The sequence below is a fragment of the Ictidomys tridecemlineatus genome, chromosome 5 (assembly GCF_052094955.1).
Source record: "Ictidomys tridecemlineatus isolate mIctTri1 chromosome 5, mIctTri1.hap1, whole genome shotgun sequence".
Classification (NCBI taxonomy): Eukaryota; Metazoa; Chordata; class Mammalia; order Rodentia; family Sciuridae; genus Ictidomys; species Ictidomys tridecemlineatus.
Genome location: NC_135481.1, coordinates 35,590,560 through 35,605,585, shown reverse-complemented (window position 1 = coordinate 35,605,585; position 15,026 = coordinate 35,590,560). Strand labels below are relative to the sequence as shown.

At 47.9% G+C, this 15,026-nt stretch overlaps 2 protein-coding genes across 2 annotated transcripts; one reads left to right on the top strand and one right to left on the bottom strand.

Moving 5' to 3' along the window:
* Nucleotides 1-506: 506 nt before the first annotated feature.
* Nucleotides 507-4,182, top strand: Duoxa2 (dual oxidase maturation factor 2). Its single transcript, XM_005316521.4, has 6 exons — nt 507-941; nt 1,959-2,016; nt 2,275-2,409; nt 2,670-2,883; nt 3,187-3,401; nt 3,802-4,182. Exons 1-6 carry the CDS (start codon nt 795-797, stop codon nt 3,993-3,995), a joined length of 963 nt encoding a protein of 320 aa, XP_005316578.1. The 5' UTR covers nt 507-794; the 3' UTR covers nt 3,996-4,182.
* A 468-nt stretch (nt 4,183-4,650) lies between these two features.
* Duoxa1 (dual oxidase maturation factor 1) lies at nt 4,651-15,004 on the bottom strand. The gene is made up of 7 exons (XM_005316519.4): nt 14,929-15,004; nt 8,258-8,433; nt 7,967-8,024; nt 7,200-7,334; nt 6,710-6,923; nt 6,222-6,439; nt 4,651-5,595 (listed from the first exon to the last, which is right to left on the bottom strand). Exons 2-7 carry the CDS (start codon nt 8,402-8,404, stop codon nt 5,339-5,341), a joined length of 1,029 nt encoding a protein of 342 aa, XP_005316576.1. The 5' UTR covers nt 8,405-8,433; nt 14,929-15,004; the 3' UTR covers nt 4,651-5,338.
* Nucleotides 15,005-15,026: the final 22 nt, after the last annotated feature.

The window sequence follows — 15,026 nt, the reverse complement described above, 5'->3', positions numbered from 1 at the left end:
GTGTGAGTCCTCTGGGACACATTAGTTACAGGCAGAGCAACCCAATCTTCCAGAGAGCCCTGACTCAAAGACTGGAATCCCCTACCCCCAATCTCCCCATACTGCTTCTCCAGAGGTGATAGGGAAGGTAAAGAGGCTGATGAGCTGGGAGCCCAGGAACAATAACCCACCCACTCCCTCCGCAATGAAGGATGAGAGCTAGAAGGGGTCCAACCTCTTAGTCCCCGTCGGGTGCAGACGTTTTATTTCTTCTTGGAATCTATAGTTCTCTACTCTGTTTCCTGTCTTCAGTCCGTTACTCCAACGCTCCGGATATTCAGCCTTCCCCGCAGCACGCTCTTCGCCCTTCTTCAGAGTCCTCAGTCTCGGGTGTCAGCTCCGGCCAGAACCGCAAAAGGTGTGAGTATCTAGACCTGGTGCTCGCCCTCCAGTTGTAGAGGAGGGGCTCGCATAATTTGCATAATGACCTCCGCCCCTCTCATTTGCATGACCTCTTTCAGCACCGGACCCTGCTGCCTGGCTGGAACGCTACGCTGCATCCTGCCCACTCCCCTATAAAAGGGGCCTAGGTGCTGCTCGACTTCCAAGCACAGCGAGAACACCACAGAGCCAGGAAAATAACTTCCCTGTGGGAAATAATTCCGCTCGCTGGATAACCCATGGGCGCTTCAGGATAGCCTGCCTCAGTACTTCCTTAGAGGGGAGCACGGAGCTCAGATCTGACCCTCCTACTCTGGGGTAATCCGAGCTCTCCTGCCCACCTGCCGGCGTGAAGTTCTGGATCCACTAGCAAGATGACTTTGTGGAACGATGTACTGCCTTTTTACCCCCAGCCGCGGCATGCCGCCGGCTTCAGCGTCCCGCTGCTCATAGTCATTCTAGTATTCTTGGCCTTGGCCGCCAGCTTCCTGCTCATCTTGCCTGGGATCCGTGGCCACTCGGTAAATAGATGCTGGAAGCTCGGGTCAGGGGTTGAGGTGGGGGTCTGTCGTGGGCATCATATCTCTTGGAGACAGGGGACAGGTAGAATTGTAAAAGGGTCTCTAAGAATAGTCAAGCTGAAGATCAGGTGGAGCAAATTCAAAAGTCTGGTGCAGCGCTTCTCAAGAAAGAGAGAGCTCCCTGTCCAAGACATCCTGGAAAAGGACTCCAGCAATTTGGAAGTGTGTTGCAGAGAATGGGCACCCAGTGTGTTAATCCTAGAGTTGATTGTAGGCTTCACAGTCTCCCAGGGACTCCTACCTCTTCTTGGACAGCAGCTGCACTCCCATCCTGTCCTCTGGGTGATGATGTTTGGGCCAAAAGGACAAACACTAGCAGCTCAGACTGTTGTTTCTCCTTTATGTTGGGTTAAGATGTATGTGCATGGGTGCCTCATCCTAAAGACTCAGAAGATACTACACAGGATTCCAATTTGTAGCATTCTGGGGGCATTTCCTTAGTCTCTCCCCTCCCCCAGAACCCAGGTTGTACATTTTTCCAAGTCTGGAAGGTCCCAGTCTTTCTTTGTCTGGATCTTTGGTGGTTTCTCAGGGAACTGGCAGACCTAGGAATATCTTTATTTCCACCTCCTGTACTTGGCCTCTATGCCCTGGGGCCTCCCACTTCTGGGAGAGGTGACCCCTGCCTGCCTAGTACTTCTGGACTCACTGAGCCTTGCCATGCAGTGATTGGAGTAGGAAGTAGGCAGAGACCAGGCTCCAGAGACCTAAGGGAGTGAAGGTGACTGAAGAGTGTGGGGCAAGTTAGACCTGGAAATGGAGCTGGGGAGGTGGAAGCATATGGCCAAAAAACATCAGAAGTATCAGTAGCCCAGAGGGACTTGAAGGAAAGGCATGTCTGACATCAGCCTCAAAAGGTCAAGAATGTAATTAAGATTAAGGTGGAGTGAGGTCAAGGGAGGTCCTGGGGATTGGTAAGGTAGTGCCCAAGCCTGACCTGAGTGTCTGTTTCTGCAGCGCTGGTTCTGGTTGGTGAGAGTTCTTCTCAGTCTGTTCATAGGTGCAGAAATTGTGGGTGAGTGTGTGGTGCAGCCCATGAGGGGAGAAACTGTTGGAAGGAAGGAGGTGGGCAGAGGGTATCTGGGAAAATGGGGAATGGGTTGTTTTTTTGCTCCCTCTTCCCATTTTCCAGCTCTTTCTAATGCCCACTCTTTTGCCCTCACCATGCAACCCCATTGGACCTCTTGACCCACAATCTGCAGAGTCTCACCTCCCATCGCCTCTCCTATTTCTTCTTTTCAGCTTTTCCCTCCCCTACCCTGTCTCCCCACAGCTGTGCACTTCAGTGGAGAATGGTTCGTTGGTAGAGTCTGGACCAACACATCCTACAAAGCCTTCAGTGTGGCCCGTGTTCAAGCCCATGTTGGTCTGCACGTGGGCCTCGTGGGCATTAATATTACACTCACAGGTGAAGAGGCTGGGGCAAAATGAACTGTTGGGGCTGGGAGATAACCATGATTGGGGGCGTGTGCCAGGGGTAGATGGAAGGACGTCTCAACATCCCTCAGGCTGGGAAAGCAATTGGTCTTCATGGGTTTGAATTTTCCCAACCACCCTAAACCCATTTCTACCAGCCACAGGCGCCCCGCCCCTACTTCCCTATCTGAATCTGCTTAGTTTCCGGGTTCCTGGTCTTACACATTCCCATAACCCTACTGCTTCCCACAGGGACCCCAGTGCAGCAGCTAAATGAGACCATTGACTACAACGAGCAGTTCACCTGGCGTCTGGACGAAGACTACACCAAGGAGTACGTGGATGCGCTGGAGAAGGGGCTGCCGGACCCAGTGCTATACCTGGCGGAGAAGTTTACACCGAGCAGCCCTTGCGGACTGTACCACCAGTACCACCTGGCAGGACACTATGCTGCAGCTACGCTCTGGTGAGCGCTGGAACTAAAGTAGTGAGTAGGGCGAGGTGGGGTGAGGTGAGGGTGCACGCGAACAGAAGGATGGAGGCCTCCAAGGCATGTTCGGAACTGGAGATACAGCCTTGCGGATCAGAAACTCTTCGGGTCCGCACAAACCGTGAGAATGTGGAGAGGCTCAGCCAAGGCCCAGAGCTTGGGAACCCGCCCTACCCCGGGGATTCCCCGCAACTCTGCCTTCCAGGGCCCGAGCTTTCCCTCCGACGCGGGGCACAAGGAAAATCCCGCTCACTGCCTGGCCTCCCTGCTCCCCTGCAGGGTAGCGTTCTGCTTCTGGATCCTCTCCAACGTGTTGCTCTCCATGCCTGCCCCACTTTACGGAGGTCTGGCGCTTCTGACCACCGGCGCCTTCACGCTCTTCGCTATCTTCGCCTTCGCTTCGGTCTCCAGCGTGCCACTCTGCCGGTTCCGCCTGGGCTCCTCTACGCTTATGCCTCACTATGGCTCCGCCTTTTGGGTCACGCTGGCAACTGGTGAGAATTAAGGGGAACTGCGCGGGGCAACTGGGAGTTGGACCAGATTGATGCTGGATGGTGCTTTCCAGTTTACAAAATGAGTTCACAGGTATTATCTAATTTGCTCCTCGGAGTGGTTCCCAGACAGGCACTGTTATGGCTATTTTATAGGTATCTTGCATGAGAACCCCTGAATTGTGTAATCCGTATTAGAAGTCTTCCTGTGGTTGTAAATGTGAATGTGTGTGAGTATGTGTGTGTGTGTGTGTGTGTGTGTGTGTGCACGCGCGCGCACGCGCGCGTTTGTGTTTGCATCTCAACGGTTGGGTCCCCAAAGGGGGACTGAGGCGGCCAGTTCTGGCCTGGAGCCCTGACCATCCCCCCCACCATCCCCTCCCCCGGCGTCTGCATCTTGCAGGCATCCTGTGCCTCCTCCTCGGCGGGGCAGTGGTGATTCTCCACTACGCTGGGCCCAACGCTCTTCGCATCTTTCTGGACCAAAGCGTCAGGGACTGCAGTGGACAGGAGAAAAGGCGCTCACCTCTCGTCCTCAACAATCCACTGCACAAGCAGTTCGGGGCCCCAAACTTAAGTATCACTACTAATCTATAAAAGGAAATCGACTCCAGACTCCTAACCCACCTTGGCACCTTACGGGGGCGGGGGGGCGGAGGTAGTGCCCACTGGGGGTGGGCCTTGAGCTGTGGTGCCGAGAAAGAAGAACAACTTTGGACGTGCCGCACGCACGAGGAAAGAAGTCTCCGAATGAGCTGTAAATAAACTGTTTTTTAAGAAAAGAAAAAAACCTCTTTCTTCACTAATTTGCATGATTTCTCTGTGCTCTTAGAGGACAAGCCCTCAGGAGGCTTTGCTGGGCTGGAGACAGATTAGTACTGTGCATTCTGAGGTGCTGCGAAACCGGATTCTCTCCACCTGGAGAAATCACAGTAACCCAGGCTAGGCTTTGGGAGAGGGGCGCCCTCTAGTGAGGCCGAACGGGAACCGACCCGCACCAGCATTGTCCTGAGCCGCCCAAGGTGGATGGGTAGGTCTTAGGCAGTTCATGATCCCACCTGGAATCCCCTTTGCTTCCCACCTAAACTGGGAGGGAATAGGAGTTTGGAGTTTCTTCACTAACTCTTACCATTGGTTTCTTTTGGGGTGGTATCTGAGGGCCAAAGTAAGTGCTAGCAAAGCAAAAAATATAAATCCTGGGACTGTTTTTTTTTTAAATTTTTTATTTTTAGTTATAGTAGGACACAATACCTTTATTTTGTTTATTTATTTTTATGTGGTGCTGAGCATCTAACCCAGCACCTCACACGAAGCCACAACCTCAGTCCCCTGGGACTGTTTTTTTTTTTTAAGGTCCTCAGTAAACCCTACAATCTCACTTAGTATATTTGAGAACTGAAGCTCAAAAAGAAAGTGGCACAGCTGGTTAATATTAGAAGTGGGATAAGATGTTTGGCCTCTTCTTTCCAATACAGATCAAGGGGCCACACAAGCCAAGAAAGTAAAAGAAGAACAAAGGGGGCCCAGAAAAAAAAATAAGAGGAAACAAGAGTGAAGGGTCCCTAGGAGAATGACACTATAACTCCTGTCCCTCCCCACACATTCCTTATGAGTGACGTTGGGTTGCAATTAATGGCAACTTCACGAGGCAAATCATCCAGGAAAGGCTGAGCAGTAATAGGAGCTGCCCCTGATTGGTCTTACCATGGCAACAGTGTTTATGGGCCCAACATCTCTTCAGCGCCTTAGGACTTTTTTGTTTCATTTAAAAAAAAAAACAAAAACATCAATAGGTACAGGCATCCTTTCCCACTCCACCTGCAGATGGGAGCTGGGGACCTGACAGAATCCACCCTGACAACAGTTCTGTGATTTTGTGAGGCACCAATGAGGTCTGGAGCCAGGTTGGAAATCCAGGTGGCCGCCAGGGAAGAGGAGACTTATAAGGCACAGTTAGTCTCTCCAGGGTGCTCCTCCTTACAGCATGCCTCAGAGGAAGCCTCTGACAGAGGAATGTCCTGGGGCTCAGGACTCTCTGCCATGGACCTGTAGCGGGGGCTCAGGAGCCCTCCTTCCTCAGGACTCCATTCCAGCATGTGGTCCTCCTCTGCACTCTGGTTGAAGAAAACCTTCAGCCTGTGGGGCTGCATCCTATGAGCCACTGCCATGACCAGGCCCAGCAGCACACACAGCAGTCCTGAGGGTGAGAGCAACAGATGTCTTGCCTTAGTGCTAGTAACACCCTCCCAAGGACATCTTCTTCCAGAAACATCAGAACAACTTGAAGGAGGCCCAGAGCCCTCCTTAAGGGCAACATAGGCTCACAGGGGTTACATGGCTTAGGGTCTTATGGATATTGTGAGTCTGTTGTCCTGACTTTCCAGACTCCAAGCCCAGTGCTCTTTTAGTTGTATTCCAGGAGAGAGAGAGAGGGGGGGGAGAAGACAGGAGGAAATAAAACTGCATGACAGAACAATTTAGGGTTGTGTGAAACAGGGACATACAAGTATTCTAAGATTAGGGACATAGAAAAGTGTGTTTGGGGGAAAGTGGAGGATGGTTGGAAGATTTGCAAAAGAGAGAGAGTTAGAGGATGAGCAACATGACAGATACAGAAGATACAGGGAAGGAAGCATATATAAGGAGGGAGAGGAAGTGGTATTGAGGAAAGCAATGCAGGAGATGAGAGATATAATAGGGACGAGAATTAAAGAGGGCAAGAGCATCTTGGCCCCTAGAAAAGGACCCTCAAATCCATCAACATTATGGTCCCTGACTCCCTCCTAGGCCCTTCACTGTCTGTCTTGGGGTGGGGAGTTTTACCTGTGGTCAGTGTGATCCAGAATGCAGGCCCGTGGTGAGTATGCAGCACAGCAGTGCCCAGGTGCATGGGACAAGGTGGGGTGAGTGATGTGACCGTGGAGAAGAAGAGCAGGGCCAACAGCTGGAAGATGCCTGTGGCCAGCAGCATGTGCCCACCATATAGCAGCACAGGCATGGACAGCATCACATTGGTCAGTAGCCAGCAGAGAAATGCCACCCTGGAAAGCCAAGATCCACTGAAGACTGGCTCAGGTACCTCCACTTGGTGGCAAGGCTGGAGGGAACAAGGTGGAGGCCAAGGTACCCAAAGATACTCCAAATATGTGAAGCAGGAATTCCTGCCCATGAGTTTCCCAACCAGGCACCAGGGTGACAGAAGTCAGCCCATCCCATGTGGGATATGAATGGAGAAAAGATGGGTAGAAACCTTATTTCTGGGTCCCTACTAAGCCAGCAGGGACCCCATCCCATCCCCTTCCCATGCTCACCACAGCATGGCTGAAGCATAGTGTCCTGCCAGGCGGTACCGGTGGTACAGGCCACATGGGCTGCGAGGAGTGAACTTCTCAGCAAGGTAGAGCACAGGATCTGGCAGCCCCCTCTCCAGTGCCTTTGCATACTCCTCAGCATAGTTCTCACCCAAGCGCCAGGTGAACTTCTCATTGTAATTGATGGTCTCATTCAGTTGCTGCACTGGGGTCCCTATGGAATAGGGCAGCTGTGCTCAGCAGGGACTCAAGATCTCAAGTAGGGAACTTGCCTGGGTGTGTGCAGCTCACCCTCACTGGGCAGAAGGCCACAGGAGCTGATCTCAACCGAGAGAAGTCAGCTCTGAATCCACCATACCCCAGCACCCAATACCCTCCTAAACCCTGTGCCAGGCATGCTATAGTTCTTTGGACCATACCAAAATAGATCCATGTCAAAGGTACAGAGCATATCCTTCTCCCTCCTTCCCACGTAAGAGCCCTCCCTCACCTGTGAGTGTGATGTTGACTCCTCCTAGCCCGACTTGCAGCCCAATGTCAGCGCTGATCCACTCGGGACTGAAGGCTTTGTATGTTGTGTTGGTGCTGACCTGGCCTACAGACCACTCAGAACTGAAAGTCACGGCTGGGGTTGGGGAGTTGGATATATGAAAACTCGGGGAAGTCTGGGCATTACTGGGTTCATCAAAACAAGAGCTACATGTCTCTATTGGTCACAGTTGTATACCTATTAACTAGCCTGGGATCTGTTCATAGTTAGCCTGCCAACCATTGATGTAGGATGAATAAGTGGTTCAGAAAATAAATGGGTCAGAATCTAAGACTTCCCTTGCTCAAATTCTGCTCTTCCCCACCTGCATTTAAAGACAGTTTCAGGCAGCGGAAGGAGGAAGCATTAACCTAAACCATAACAGGCAGACACAGATAACTTTAACATAGAAACGTTTTGCCTAAACACCAAAGGTAAGCAAGCAGCCCTCCCCTGTTTTCTTTGGATCTGTCCCTTGAGGCCTTCTGCCCATGTTCATTATAACTGGGAAAAAAAAAAATTGAGGAGACACATCCTGCAGGGTTTCCTGGCTGGCACCTCAGTGGGCAAGGGTAATGGAAAGATTAAGGGGATGAGGCCATGGTGAGGGGGGGGAGTGGGCAGGGTCTGGAGGCCTCTGTGGAGAAACAAGGAGAGGAGAAGCAGGCTGCTAAGGGCACTTCACAGGATGAAGGCAGCTGCCCAAGTCAGCGGTCCTTGGCACTCACCCAGGATCACAGCCCCGATGAATAAGCTGGTCACCACCCGCAGCAGCCAGAACAGCCTCTGAGTCACAGGGTGGGTGGGTTTAGTAAGCAGTGCCCTCCTTCCAAGTCCACCCTTCCTCTGTGCACACTTGGGGAGGGCAGAGATTCTACAACTGAGGCCACTTGGTCAATTGGGATCAGAGTGTCTGATACATAATAGGTCTGAGTCTGGATTTTGACCCTCTGGATCCCTTATTCTGAAGGTGAGGTCTCTCTGGGGCGGGATCTCAAGGTCTGTGATTTTTTTCTTACCGTCTTGCCCCGAATGCCAGGCAGGATGATGATAAAGGTGACTAGTGCAGTCAGAAAGATAGTGATGATGACTGCCAGGGCGGTGTCCATTGGGAAGGTTGGCTTGGGGTCAGCATAGAAGGGGAATACGTGTCCAAACACAGCCATTGTGGTGGGGGTTAGTGGAGAAGCCAATGCTGTACAAAAACAGTGGACATTTACTGAGTGCTCTCTATGTACCAGCATTATTCTTGATGCTGGAGATGAAGCAAGGAATAAACCAGATAAGATCTCTCTTCTTTCAAGGTTACCTTTTAGTGCCTTAGCAGTCTCCACCACGTACTGACATTCTATTACCCCTCAGCCATCCATCTCCCCATATTTTGGCTGTGAAAGAATTAGGCCACTGGCAATCAGTCTCTGCTGCCCCATGCTGCCTTCCTAATCCCTTGGTCCCCTAAATCAATGCCACCATTACTCTTGAGGCTTCTCTATTTCTTCTGGGACTGTCTTAAGAAATATAATTCTCCTTTATTTCCCTCAGGCCTCTAGCACAAGCTTAAAGATCACAGAGCATAAAAAGAGCCATATTTACTATCAAGTGATGGCATAAGGGTAAAAGATGATACAGATTGCAAAAAAGAAAAAAAAGATTGGCTTTGGACCCCAAAGGAACAAAGGCCAAACAGCTCTGCTACATGTATAGCAAAGGACCGATTCTTAGACCTTGCACTGTCCACATCATTCTGTCCAGCTTTCTCAAGCATCCTGGCTCCTGTTGTGGTGACTCCAGAACAACTGAGCTTGAGTCCACCTGAACAAGCACCAAAAGGGCACCTGTGCTCTACCAGGCACAGTGCTGGGCCCAAACGTCCTTCTATTCCATTTGTCATCAACATTGAGCCTTCTCTTCAATTCAAATTCCCAGGCCATTTCAGCTCAAGATCTGGCTTTGGATTTCTCTGCCTGTTCCCTGATCTCAGAACTTGTTTAACTCCAGTTTGTCTCATTAAGGATACTGGGGAAATGGCACCTGAGCCTAATGTGTTTAGGTCTCAGACAGAACTGGTTGCAAGATAGATTATAAGTTTATGTACCACAAAAAAAGAAAAAAAAAGTACTGCCAATTAAACCATGATTGCCATGGTTGGTAAGACACACCTCAATTTCAGAGATGTCAAAATGTGTGTGTGTGAGAGAAACATCTTAGAATTATAAATCCAACTTCTACTCACTTTACTGTGATCTGTATTGTGGTCTCAATTTGCTCAGGAGACTCTGTAATTTAGTCTGCCATGCACTGTCTTATTTAGTGATATGGTGAAAAGAATAAGCATTGGAGTCAAGCAGCTTCAAACAGTTTGAATTCTGCCTCCGCCTCTGCATCTTACAACTTACTTGACTTCTACAGAAATATGGTTTTGCTGAAAAATGGAGATAATAACATCTACTTCACAGGGTCATTATGAGAACAAGATGGTGTATGTAAAGTGTTAAGATTAGTGTTGATAACAAATAAACTACTGGATTAGGACATTTTTATTACTCCCTTTATCTCTTTCTCCAATTTTTCTTGGAAAGAATCCTGGACTGGAATTATTTCAGAGTCCAGTTTCAGTTCTTTACTGACTAATAGCTTAACAGTAGACGGGGTGATCTCTCTAGTCTGGAGGTTTCTCATCTGCAACTGGATATGATGAACTTCAAATTCCTTCTAGTTGTACTGTTGGGATTCTCTTACAATAAATATACCCCAGCTCCTAACCTACCCCTTTCCTAAGCTGGTTACCTCCTTGTGCAGTCTGAGGGGATTGTATGTAAAAAATGAGGGTCAGAGAGCTTTAACCTAAAAAAAAAAAAAAAAAAACCAAGAAGAAGAAGAAGAAAGGAAAAAAACCTGTATTTTATTTATTTTTATGTGGTGCTGAGGATCAAACCCAGGGTTTCACATTTGCTAGGCAAACACTCTACCACTGAGCTACAACCCTAGCCCCAGCTTTAACATTTAATCCTATCTTTTGAGCAAGTCATACAAGCTCTGAGTCTCAGTCTTAACATAAAGTTTTTGCTTTTTTCTTAAGTGTTCAACCTTCCTATCCCACAGGAGTAGGTGTTACTCTTCTCTCCATTTCTGTAAATCCATCCTCCTGGGCTCTCCCTACTCCTGCTTGCTTTCTCCACCACCTTGATCATCAATTATTCCCTCTCCCCTTCATAACTTTCTACTTTTTTTTTTTATCTCTGCCAGCTACTTCTTTCAAAGATAAGCTCAAATTTCTTCCATTTTAAGAAAACAACAACAACAAAAAAGAAACCTTCTCTCTTGTGCTTCGGGGTTCCCTCAAGCTACTGTTATTCCTTTCACAGCAGGCTTTTTGAAAGAATGGTGTATGGTGGTATATCCACTGCCTTAACTCTTCGATCTATTGCAATGTTTTTATCATCTTTGCCTTTTCCATTAGGTTACTAAGTGATAAACTCAAAGGGAAATTCTCACTTTTTATCCTTCTTGAACTTTCTGTGGTATTTGACTCTGCAGAACACATTCTCTTTCTTCATGCTTTTACTCCTTGGATCTCTATGACGCCATGTTCTCCTTGGCCTCCTGTCTTTGGCCATCCCTCTTGGCTCCTCTGTTAGTTCTTCCTTCCTTTTAAATGTTTATGCTCCCCAGGATTCTGTCTTGGTCCTCTTGGGTATTTTCACTTGGATGTTTCTTTGCTGCCTCAAATTTAACAGGTCCCAAATGGAAGGCACCATGTCTACCTGAGTGTTACTCATTTTCTTTGGCAGCATCACCATTACATTAATCAAATAAGCTAGGACCAGGACCATCTTACTTTCTAAATAGTTCTTGAAACATCCACATATTTCCTTCCCTACTGCCTCTGTCCTAATTTAGTCGTGTCCTCTCCCTGGTACCAGACTAATTTTTCTAATAAATAAATATAATAATTATTTTTCTTCTCTGCTCTGGGTAAATTCTAATCTTCTCACTGTCCAATAGAAAGTACCCCATGATCTGGTTGTCACCCCCCACAAATCCACACCCATCTTCTCTCCATTTCCATTCTTTGCCCGGCTTAGTCTATAGCCATTTTGAACAATTCACCTCTCCCCGGATCTGACATTCTCTTTCAAGCTTCTTGCCTTTGTATATGCTGTTTCCTCTGCCCAGAATGCTCTCACTCCCTTGGCAAACACCTGGCACATGTCAAGTCTCAGCTTGTTTTATCTCTTCTGTGAAGTTTCCTCTGATGCCACTGGGCCTATGTGGATGTTCCCTATTTTAACATACTGAGTGCATTTTGAGCCTATCTCCATGATCACAATAATTACAGTGTACCCTAATTGTTTGAATAAGGTCTCCCCATTAGACTCAATTTCCTTGAGGGCAGGGACTTAATCTTTCCATCTTTGCATCTTTCCTGCATGTAGCATATACTAATCAAGCTCTGGATCAAAAGAATGAATATGAATGAGTTCTTCTCACAGACCTCTTCTGATTTCTCACACAAGGGGGAGCTATGCTCTGTCATTACACTATACTCAGTCCACATTATCACCAATGCAGAACTAAGGGCTGGCAAGAAGGGATTTCACTAACTTTCAATTTTTAGTGATTTCAAAAATTTTTCACAAAATCTCTTCCAATAGTTGGCATCTCCAAAACTAGTGAAGACCCAAGCATAAGTGTTCATGTTTAACTGAATCTGAAAGATACTAGCTGAAGATGAGTGATTAAGAATTTGTGGATTAAGTTGTTTTGTGAAATATGTGATAGGAATCTTTATTTTGAAGCAGATGTTTATGGGTCTGAGAATTTTTTATTTATATCACCTATAAATAATTTATTTATATCACCTGGATGAAAACATTATATTTTTTTATGAAAGGATATAGGAGGAAGGGCTATAAAATGTAGAATATCTTGGTTAACAAGATAGGCAGGTAAAACAAGGTTATTGACAGCAAGGAATTCGTGTTATATATTGGAAGGTCAAAATCAAATATTTGCAATATAAGCAAATAATAAATAATATAATGCATTTTGGTTAGGGGTGCTTATTAGTATTATTCCTGCATTTATTTTAATGAGATGTTATAAATATTTTACAAGAATGGCTCATCTCTCTTAACATGATGCTTCAAAGAAACACTAACAAAAGGTTTTCTATACCTAAAGTACAGAAAGGCATTGTTAATTTATTTCCAGTTCTCCACAATACCTATTAAAGATGACTAAAGCAAAAAGACAGTTGGTGAATAAAATTTGTCTTGTTTAAATCTCTTCTGGTTCTGGGTCTTCCTTAATTTAAATAGCTCAATTTAAAGTTAAGATTTCATGACTCCAATCCTAATTTGAGTTTCTTTATTAACAGGGCTCCTATGTGAAGAGGTAGGACTGAAATGAGAAGTCTCTGCACCCAGAAATCCTGCTTTTCTTACAAAGTTTGAGATTCCCTTGGAACGATCTTTCTCCTTGACTGACAAGTAGGGTCTGATAATATAATTGATTCTATTCTGGCAAAATCTCCCACTTCTGCCCTAGCTCGCCACCATGATTGCTATATAGCCATAGTGTGTATTGAAATAAATAAGCAGACATAAGATACAGTCAAACATACACCTACACCTTTACAAAAACAGAGACACAGACACAAGAAGGAGGCACCCAAATACTGACATGTTCAGTAACACAGACTTCTATGCTATTCCATTAGTGGTCCCTGTGATAAAATTGGGATACTTTCTCACTTTTGGATGGGCCAATTAGTGCACTTTGCACGAGAGAGGAACCATTCTCTTTTCCTGTACTCCCCTTAGGTACTAAAGTCTTTCCTCATGCTCAGCTATATTTCAGATGCAGTTATCCAGACCTTACCTACCACAGGGTGAAGTGGGGTTTTGGTATGTGTATGAAGTGTGGGTACAAGATAAAGTTATAGTCATGAAAAAAATCAGTCTAGTCTTCTCTAGTTTTCATCATTCAAAGTCATGTGCTCTGTTTTTGCTCTGTGATCTTTCTTGGAGCTTGATGGGTCTTCTTCCTGAAGTCTTGCCCCTCCTGGAAATCCATAGAGTAAGAACTACTAATCCCCTAAAAAGGAGGAGTGAATGACATGCCTGAAGTTGCCAAGAGACCTGATTGGAGATGCATAGCTCCTGGAATGTGATGATTTATATCTCTGGTTGAGACAGACACCACTAAAAATGTGTAGCTCTGGCTGGCTAAGGGGATCTGTCAGGAGTTCCTGTCCTGTCTTTTCTCTGAAGGAAGGTGTGTGTGTGTGTGTGTGTGTGTGTGTGTGTGTGTGTGTGTGTGTTGTTATTGTTGTTGTTGCACTAAAGGAGGCATTAGGTGGAGAAATAGAACAAAATCTGAAAAGTGGATTGGGAAGATTCCCCAGAAAAGGCTGATGTGTTAAGAAACTCGGGAGTGTGGAATCATGCACCCAACCTACCCAGACTCCAGTTTAGAGAGGATAGAGATTCAGTGTCTGTAAACTTTGTGACTTTCGTGATCCTGTGAGGTTTTCCTTGCCTTAATTTCTTAGCAGACTTTCTCCTTTAAGAACTTCCACTTGAGGGAGTGGGTTGTGGCTCAGTGGTAGAGCGCTTGGCTAGCACGTGTGAGGCACTAAATTCAATCCTCAGCACCACATTTTTAAAAATTAAAAAATAAAAACAACCCCACTTAATGTGAATTTGGTTTGGGTGGACTCGAGAAGTGCGCCCCTAGGGGCGGGTGCGGGAGCAGCACTTCAAGACCTCTGAACCCACCCGGACTGCACAGACCTCAGCTGCCACATACTTCCCACCCACTCCCCGACCACGGTTCCCTGCCTTCTCCTCTTCCAAATAGCGCGTGCGTGGCACTGCGTGTCGCTCACCTCTTCCTGTGGAACCTCACACGCTGTGCTCCCGGGGGTAAGAGTAGGGAGAAACCTGATCCAGACGTTCTGTCACCAAAAGCGCCTTTCTCCCGCCGTGACTGTCCTCCAGCCCCCACTCCTTTCCTAACTCAATTAAAGACCAAGTTGTGGCCGGACAAATCACCGGGTGTTTCCCCGCCCTCTACCTCAAGTCATTCCCAAAGTTCTCAGACCGCGCCCCGAGGCTTTGCATTGTTGCCTCCCACCCGGCCTCGAGGGGGAGGGACTGGCGAGCTAGGACTGTGCTCTCCCAGGGTCTGTCCCCTCCGCAGCCATCCCTACAACCCCACCTTCTCTACCACTTCCCTGTCCCAATCCCCAGCACCCAGGGCAGCTCCTCCGCAAACCTACTGATGCACTTCTGGCTCTGATGAGATGCGGCTCGCACCCAGTGAGACCCCCCAGACATCACACCCCAAACTGTGAGGCAAGGTGTTGTAGCAGAGCCTTAGAGAGTTTTAGCCTGGGTCGTGCTTTCCTTTTAACGCTTGACCTGATCTGTGGATGGGCATTGGCTGATACCCAGACCTGACGGTGTGGAAAGAATCTGGGGCCAGCGAGAGCCTCCTAAAGGCAACTGGAGATTGGAAGGGTTCAGCCACCGCCCGCCCCGCACCCTCTCCGTCTTCCACCCTCAGCCCCATCCAAATCGTAGAGGCAGACTTGCCCTTTTCCGCCCACAGGGCCACACTAGTCGAGCCCTGGGCACCAACAGGACATCCCCTACCTGAGCCCAGCGAACCCACGCTTTCTCACCTCGAGCGCCCGTGTCCCGGCGGAGCACTTCGGCGGGTACCGGCTCGCTGGCTTCTATCCCGCCCCACTCCGCCCCGCCCCGCCCCAGCGCCAGGACG

Coding starts and splice junctions, on each gene's coding strand:
- Duoxa2 (XM_005316521.4), top strand. CDS start 795: ATGACTTTGTGGAACGATGTACTGCCTTTTTACCCCCAGCCGCGGCAT. Junction 942..1,958: donor CTGGGATCCGTGGCCACTCG/GTAAATAGATGC, acceptor CTGTTTCTGCAG/CGCTGGTTCTGGTTGGTGAG. Junction 2,017..2,274: donor CATAGGTGCAGAAATTGTGG/GTGAGTGTGTGG, acceptor GTCTCCCCACAG/CTGTGCACTTCAGTGGAGAA.
- Duoxa1 (XM_005316519.4), bottom strand. CDS start 8,404: ATGGCTGTGTTTGGACACGTATTCCCCTTCTATGCTGACCCCAAGCCA. Junction 7,335..7,966: donor CATCGGGGCTGTGATCCTGG/GTGAGTGCCAAG, acceptor CCCCAACCCCAG/CCGTGACTTTCAGTTCTGAG. Junction 5,596..6,221: donor CTGGATCACACTGACCACAG/GTAAAACTCCCC, acceptor TCTCACCCTCAG/GACTGCTGTGTGTGCTGCTG.